Genomic DNA, 8,758 nt, shown 5'->3' on the forward strand with positions numbered 1-8,758 from the left:
CAAACACTGGCTGTTGATTAAATTTGGTTAGATAGATTACGAGATATTCTCGAAAAACTGCAAAACATAAAAAAATGCATAACTTCGAAGCATATAATGCTACGGGGTTGAACGAGGACTCATATGAAAGATCTGGACCTGAGTAATAAATTGGGCTCCCCCTATAGGATAACCCCGTCAAAAATGCCGTATCTCGCTTAGTTTTCGAGTTATGAGCGTTTAAAGATTTTTTCATGTTTCATCGGAGCATAGCTTCGTTTTTCGCTCATAACTTACGATCTATGGAAGATACGTGGACCACAAGAATGTCAATGGATTCCTGAGAGCAAGAGCTTTCCATCGATATAGTCAAAATTATAATTCGAGCATAATTTATGCTAAAATTATGGCCATTTCCGGTTGTACCTTAATTTTCGTTTCTACGAGTTTTAGGATAAATTGATCTTTGAGGTAGGATTTGATAAGTGGTAAGTTCTGAATCATAAAGAGAGCTAAGCGTGAGAATCAAATTATATTGAGTGGGGATGCAAGAGTGTTGAAACAAAGGAGATGTAATCTCTACAAGCAGACCGATTTCAGCCGTCAAATAGAGCTTACAACCAAATCTTAAACTTCTTGTTACACTCATCCTTATTATCACCTTCTCCTTATTATTCTTCGAACATTTCCCGCATTTCGCGTCGATGCTTCAGCGTCATCTGGTGGCGAAACGAACAACAGGACGTAACGGGATTAAGCTTGCTTGCCATCGCCTGAAGTCGTAGTTTTTTCTCTGGTAATTTATATGGAGATGGATAGGTATGTTTTTTGCTCTATGTTGCTTGTAACTAATGACTCAACAATTTGTTAATTTGTTGATGCCGTAATGCTCCCTTTTTTTAGTGTATTCCCGAAAATCCTCATTCTTCGAACGAATTCCCTTTTACCCACTCAATTTCCGTTGACATTGAGCTTCAATCTCCCACCGCATACCGTGACGGTGTGGAGTCAACTTAGGGAAACTTTTTGACTTTAGCCCAGCCTTAATTTATCACTATTTCAGCTGTTGCAGACATGCATTTTGTCACTATTAATAACGCGTACTGCATATGAACCATTATTTTGATTTTATTGGTTACATACATTATGAATATGAGTAAACAACCAAAACAAAAATTTTTTTAAACTACTCCAGACATTATTTCATAGTAATTATTACCTTTTTTGATATTTTTGACATTTTTGGTCATTTTTTAAAATATAAACACAAGTAAAATTAATAAAAATATCTTGCACAGAGAAACGAGAACATATTTCGAAGCATTTGAAGACAACTCTTTCAATTACTTCACGGTATTAATCAACCAATTATTACAAAAAATAAATTATGAAAGCGGTCATACAGAGAGTTTCTAAAGCATCTGTTTCAGGTAAATATTTTTTTTTGTCAATATTAATATGTGTAACACATTATGACTTAGTTTTACTGACTTTTATGTAATAATTTGGTCAACAAATTTACTCGTAGTAAATGGAGAAATTATTAGCAGTATTGGCAATGGACTTTGTGTACTGATCGGAATAAAAACTGATGATATTTTAGCAGATTCCGAATATATGTATGTATTATTATAACATTTTACATATATGAAATGAATAAATTTTACATTGAATGAAAAATTTTAAATGACTCAATGCATGACAGTACTTCTAAAGAAAGTATAAAATGACTATTTACAGTATATTGTAATCAATTATTTAATCTGAGAAAATGGTATTAAAGTTATTATTACAAAATTTTTTTTTAAAACCTTATTAATTGTGATTAATGCTCATGAAATAAATTTTTTTTAGCGCTGATAAAATATTAAATTTAAAAATTTTTGACAATGATACTGGCAAAAGATGGGCTGCAAGTGTGATGGATAAAGATTATGAGATATTATGCATTAGCCAATTTACATTGTATCATATTATTAAAGGAAAAAAATTAGATTTCCATAAAGCAATGCCTGCAGCATTAGCTGAACCATTTTATAAAAATTTCCTTCTCGAACTTGGACGAAAATATAAACCTGAACTTATAAAAGGTACTTGATAGAATTCAATCTACATAGATATAAAAAGAATAACTTCTAATTTCCATCTTTTAGATGGACAATTTGGAGCTATGATGCAAGTTTCTATTGAAAACAATGGGCCAGTAACTCTAGAAATCGAATCCCCTACCAAAGACGACATTACTTCTGTTCCTATTTAGTTAAATTTATAAATTTTACATTTTTATACTTGAAACACTGATTTACTTCAAAATGATTAATTCTTTTTTGATAACTAAAATTATTGATTTCGATGATACGGAAAGAATATTTTTATTTTATGTATTTCGATACATAAATTGTTTATCTACACATTTTCAAAAAATACATTTTTTATAATTATCAATATTGATGATGTTATTACTTACTTTGTTATCGATAAGACAAAGAAGTCTATACAAATAGAAATTTTCTCTGTCTTCCATGTTTATTTGATGAAAGGACTTACGGAGGATTCATTTAGGAAGTGTGAAGGTCTAGTCTCCGTAGATAAACCCTGTCAGAAATGCCCCATACCTTGTAGTGTTTAAGTTATGGGACTCCAAACTTTATATCAAACACTTTATCCATTACATCATGTGACTTTGTAAACTTAGTGAGTACAAGTTTTAGTCGGAATGTTGTATTAAGAGTGCTGTACAGCCGACAGAACTTTACAAATAAAAAAATGCCTAGTATATAAGGTTTTCGCATACACCTACAACATATTCGACAAGTGCTATCAATCGAAAGAGGTTATATTATGCATTGATCATATGGATAAAGAAACACATTAATTAAATTTCATTGAATGTCATATTAGATTATTGATTCTGACACATATGGTATCATTGTTTCAAACAATTACAACATGATGAATTCACGTGATGGGAAAAAACTTCAGCATAATGGAATGATTGATAAATTAAACTCGACAGAAGTTGTAAGTTGAATATCTTATGGGTAAATAAAAAATTAAATAATGAGTAAATGCCTAAATTTTTAGAAAGAAATATCAGAACTAAAAGAGGAGACTGTGGAAGAATTAAAAAATCAACTTACTACACTCACAAATTCATTAGCTACTCTATCAGCTGAAAAATCTCGTATGGAAGCGCATTTTCAAACTGACAGGAGACAATTAAGAACAGAACGTGAAGAGGTATGCTATGAATAATTTTATATTGTTCTGAAATGTTTTAATAATTTTTTCTTTTAGTGTGAAAAAGTTATTAAAGACTTAACAGATAAATTAAAACGAACTCAACAATGTGTGAATTCGGAAATAGAACATATCAAATACAAACTTATTATGGAACGTCATGACAGAGAAAAAGAGCAAGCAGATAATTCAGCTATGATCAAGTAATGTATTGAAGAAGTCATGATTTTATCAAAATATTGAATAATGTAAGTAATTTTATATTTTAGAGAATTACAAAAACTTGTAGCAAATGAAAGACGTGCCAAAGAATCATTGGAGTATCAACTGAAAGAATTAAAGAAACAATCTAATAATAAAACTACAAGTAAAGTACTCGAAGCTGAGCTTGAAATAGTAAATAATAAATTGAAAGAAGCTGAAGCAGCTGTTAAAGAAACACCACCAATGTTATTGTCATTACAAGCTGAAATCGCAGCATTAAAAAAACATCATAAAAATGTAATTTATGAAGAACGAAAGAGAGTGATAGCAGCTGAACAACAAGCAAAAGCTTTAGAAATGGTACATGAAGCTCGGGTTGTGGGTTTAGAAACACGACTAGCAGAACTTTCAGATATAGTTGGTGGATATGAACGTCTTAGACAAACGGATCAACATGCAATTCAAAAACTCAAAGATCAATTGTCAGAATTACAACTGCATCAAGATAGAGACCACTTAGATTTAGATTTTAATCAAGATCCTAATAAAATAGCATCGAAAATACGAGAACTGTACCATCGATTGTTAAATATGAGCAATCAGAAAAACACTTTGGTGAATATGAAAGGTAAATATACCATAAAATATGGATTTCAAGTTTGTAATTGATGTATTAATATTATTTCAGAATTTTTAAAAAGTTTAGACCTTTGTTTTATTGATGATGAAAACGATTACAAAGAAAAATACGAATTACTTAAACAGGAATTTGATCAATATAAAGAAGAAGTAGTAATAAAATTAAAGTTACTAGAAAATCAATCTCAATTAGAGAATAAACAAGAAAAAAATAGTAATGAGTTAAATTTAATTAAGATAAAAAACTTGGAAGAAAAAATTCAAACATTGAATAAAGAAGCTAATTATCGAGAAAATGAATTAAAGAAGAAATTAGAAAAACAGTTGAAACAATTCCAAGAAGAAAAAATGAAATTCGATGTGATTCTTTCACAAAAAGATAGTAATCTTCGAAATAAAATAGCTGATCTTGAACATCAATTATTACGCCAACGAGAAAGATCTCTTGCTGTTCTGGAAGAAAAAGATCAAGAAATTAGAACTTTGAAGTCTTCTATTCGAGCAATGTTAATGAAAAAAGATAATTCACTTTTCAATTACGATAAATCATCAGTAGAATTGGAAAAATCCTCTGAATCAATCACAGACTTTGTATCGGCAATGCTCGCAGTTGACAGCAGTCCACCACCATTGTTACATTATGCTCAAGAACTAGCAAGACGCGAAATTCAAGTAACAGGATTGAGAAAACAAAATACTGAATTAGAAAATACATTGAGAGAAAATCAACAAACTCTGTTGATTATTACCCAACGTCATGCTGACGAAATTCAAACTTTAGAAGCAAAAATTTCTCGGTTAGTATTACATAGTATGATATATTAATAAGACAATTAAAGAACAGTGAGACTAAATGATTCCTTTTCTTTTATTCTAGATTAGAAGCTTGTAAATCTCGAGAAGGTGCCAATTTAGAGTATTTAAAAAATGTATTTGTAAATTATTTAACTAGCACTGATTCATCGAGTAAACGTCATATGTTAAATGCGATTGCAACAGTATTACAATTTAATATTGAAGAGATGGATAAAATTCAAAAAATAAAATAATTCTAGTCAATTTGAGTAAAAATTTCTGCCTCAATTATTTGAGATGGAATAAAAATGGATATTACAGCATGCATTTGAATTCACTTGATATAACAGAAACATAGCATTGTGCATGGAATTTATTACATCGATATTTTTACATTGAGTAATTATATTTTGTTGGCATTGAAAAAATATTCTCAAGCAATTCTTGTAAATATATGTTTCTACTAACGTGCACTTTTGATATTTTAATACATATGTAAGTATTATTATAGCTATTGTTATTTTTATGACAATTTGGTATAATTTTACTGTTTTATACCACAATATATTTATATCAATATTGAAACAATTGTACAATAAACTCTATAATTTGTGACATTATTTAATAAATATTGCCTAGATGTAAAAATGAATTAATAAAATTTTAGGGGAAAAACAAAGTATTTTCATACAATATTTTTGATTCAATAATTGTTCATGTCATTACAAATATCATTGTATTTTCTTGAATAAAATGATAATTTTAAATACGTATAATATTTATTGAATCAATTGTTTATTAGTGTGAAATGAAATTATTATCCATGTAGTATAATCAAATTCACATGATGATTTTTTTTATCTACTTAAAAAATAAAATGCTTGCACTTTTTTGTAAGGCATATTTGTCGACTAATGTCAGCCACGTTTGAGCTTGACAGTATTGGCGATTGTCAACACATAATACAATTGTTTATCTTATTATTTATCAACATTTATTCAATACTTTGAATACTCAATATTTTTCCATTCTTCAAAGAGTTTCAACAAATTTTTCCTTATCAATTTATTCATTTTATTTCGGAAATAACTTTTCCTTCAAATATTACTTTATATTTATACTTGAAAATTTGTTTACTGCTTTATTTTACTACTTAAACAATCTCCATTAGTGATTATAATGATAACAGAATGATTTTTTGTATATATAATTTTTTTATTTCAATGAGTTCTTCTCTTCATAAGGCATGATAATATGTTGAACGTTTATTACACGATATTTTCTATAATTCGATACTTTATTATATATAATTTTTTTTATTTCTTTTAATATGCTATTTCAAATTTTACTCTCGCAATGATAATTTAATCGATTCGGTAGATTATATGATACATGTTCGATTTTATATTTAAAAACTTGGAATATAAATACAGAAGTATTTTTCACTGTTTTTCTTTTAAATGGCACATTTAAATACTAACAGCAATTAATTACAATTAAGAAAAATAATTTTTTTATTCGATTTTAATTATTGAGATTTATTCCTCAGAATGTATGTTTAAAAAATAATAATTGATTTGTTTATCAATTGCATAAAAATAATATCATATATTAAAAAAAAAAAAAAAACAAACAAAATTGGAATCATTTTTTTCTGAGATGAATAAATAATTTACTTTATTCAAGTGTTAAAAATAGAGATGTTTGTCATATAATGTACATATTTTTGCATATATATTGTTTTGGAGTAGGAAAAAAATTTTCAAGTGGTATTTTTTTTACAGTTTTCCATAAAAAATACATTATCGTCTCTTATCAATTATGAACAATATGATGCACAATGATTGAATATAACTACTCTCACCAATAAAAACAAATCCTAAATCGTACACAAAAAATTAGATTGTTAGATGATAATAAATGAGATATTTTTACTAGAAATACCACAATTATTATTTCTAATGATATTTAGAATGCACTTATTCAAATCTGTTATAAATATAAATACTTTTATAAATTAAAAACTTGAATTAAATCTATTTTTTATATATATTTATTTATTCCAGTATTAATTGTCAATTTGTCGTCTGTGCTTTTAAAATGCATATTGAAACATAATAGAATTAATTGCATTAATATACATATGTACATTTCATTTTCTTTTAGTTAATATAGAAATATTTTCATTGTTTTTGTTCATCCATAACATGGTATTGAAATAATTGCATAGTTACGTAACAATTTTAAACATATTTTAAAATTGAACATGAGATAATAAAATAATACAATTATAATTAGAATTATAGACATAATAAAACTAATAAAGATAATTAAAATATGATAACAAAAACGATATAAAATTATTTAGATGCAATTAATATGATTGCATTTATTTTTAATTATAATCAATTAATTTTTATTATTAACTAAAATAAAAAGAAATAAAATTTCAATAATATACGTATATACGTTAATAAGCAAATTGATTATATTTCATAGTCGCCCCACATAATTTTATTCTTGTTTTTCTAAAATCACAGTCACTTGGGTATGGCGACTAAATCACACAAAAAAATATTATGTTAAATTTTAAAAAGAGATAATCAACGAAAGACATTGATACAAAATTTATTACCAAAGTGTTTTTCAATAAACTTTTGCAATACTGCATAAAAATTGTTAAATTATGTAAGTAAAAAGTTTTTTGTTGCAATATTTGAGCGGGATTAAATCGAAAGACGTTTATGCATCAGTATTCTAACTAAAGATAATGAAAAATAAAAACAAACTGAAATTGTTATTACTTTTCTTAATCAAGGAAGCACAGTTTAAGACATTATTTTTTATCACTACAGAAAACAACTGAATCAAAGTAAAATAATCAAATTTTTTTCCATAAGTCAAAAAGAACTAACTTTGAAACAAAATTTGAGTAAAAATATATTTATTAATGTAACATAAAATAAATGAATGTTTAAAAATACAGTAAATAATTGTAATTCATTGATCTAAAATTTGATGACAAACGTCTTTCTTTTGCTATCATTGAATATCATTTTGATGAATAATTAATTTTTATGTAAAGATAATAGTACATATTATTTACAAATGAAGGTGTTTAAATACTTCATAAAAGTACCAACTTTGGAAAGATAAAATGGGAACTCTAAACAATCCCGAGCACAAAGTCTATCTTATACAAGATATATTATTTATCTGTAATAATAAGTCTATCTTAACTCTACTTTCAATAATCATTAATTACCTACTACACAATGTAACCACATATGTTATTATCCACGTATTTACAATGTATCTCACTACGTTAACTTTAAATCTGGATTATTTATTATTAACAATATTTAATGAGTTTCAATATTGTTTTTCTATGTACAAGAAATATATTTATATAATTAGCCTATTTTAATTACAATATTTATATATTCTAATACAAGATTAGAAGTTTATTTGGAAATATCATCTACTATACAGCCAAATTCAACAATCTTGCCAAAGTTCAATGTAATATTTATCAAATTGACTCTCATGGTAATAATTGTGCTTATAGCAATTTTTTTACAAATAATTAAAAATATCGAATTATTTAGAATCAAAGCATATTACATAAAATTAAATAAAATATTAAACACTCATTTCATTTATATAAGAATTTATAATAAAAGTTTTTACGTTAAACTGTCACTTTCTTTTGCAATAATTTGATTTTTTTTTACCAAATTAATAAATTGATTTGCGTTCTTAACACAGTGTTAAAAGTTGAACAGTAAACTTAAATAAAATATTAAAAATCTAACGGTGTAAAAAATAAAAATACAATTCATTGGTGTCATGGTGAATAAAAATATCACTAAAAGCAGATAAATTAAACAGAGCCGTATAA

At 26.4% G+C, this 8,758-nt stretch overlaps 2 protein-coding genes across 2 annotated transcripts; both read left to right on the forward strand.

The window, feature by feature from the left end:
• Positions 1–706: 706 nt before the first annotated feature.
• Positions 707–2,726, forward strand: Dtd (D-aminoacyl-tRNA deacylase). The gene is made up of 6 exons (XM_035096166.1): positions 707–798; positions 1,043–1,187; positions 1,278–1,409; positions 1,508–1,598; positions 1,834–2,069; positions 2,133–2,726. The coding sequence occupies exons 3-6, from the start codon at positions 1,367–1,369 to the stop codon at positions 2,237–2,239; spliced, it is 477 nt and encodes a 158-aa protein (XP_034952057.1). The 5' UTR covers positions 707–798; positions 1,043–1,187; positions 1,278–1,366; the 3' UTR covers positions 2,240–2,726.
• GCC88 (GRIP and coiled-coil domain containing 88 kDa) lies at positions 2,726–5,940 on the forward strand. The gene is made up of 7 exons (XM_035096155.1): positions 2,726–2,812; positions 2,881–3,000; positions 3,064–3,219; positions 3,277–3,422; positions 3,489–4,051; positions 4,112–4,859; positions 4,940–5,940. The coding sequence occupies exons 2-7, from the start codon at positions 2,929–2,931 to the stop codon at positions 5,109–5,111; spliced, it is 1,857 nt and encodes a 618-aa protein (XP_034952046.1). The 5' UTR covers positions 2,726–2,812; positions 2,881–2,928; the 3' UTR covers positions 5,112–5,940.
• The last annotated feature ends 2,818 nt before the right edge of the window (positions 5,941–8,758 follow it).

Source organism: Chelonus insularis, unplaced genomic scaffold, assembly GCF_013357705.1.
Source record: "Chelonus insularis isolate UGA/USDA-ARS -01 unplaced genomic scaffold, ASM1335770v1 contig_116_pilon, whole genome shotgun sequence".
Lineage (NCBI taxonomy): Eukaryota > Metazoa > Arthropoda > Insecta > Hymenoptera > Braconidae > Chelonus > Chelonus insularis.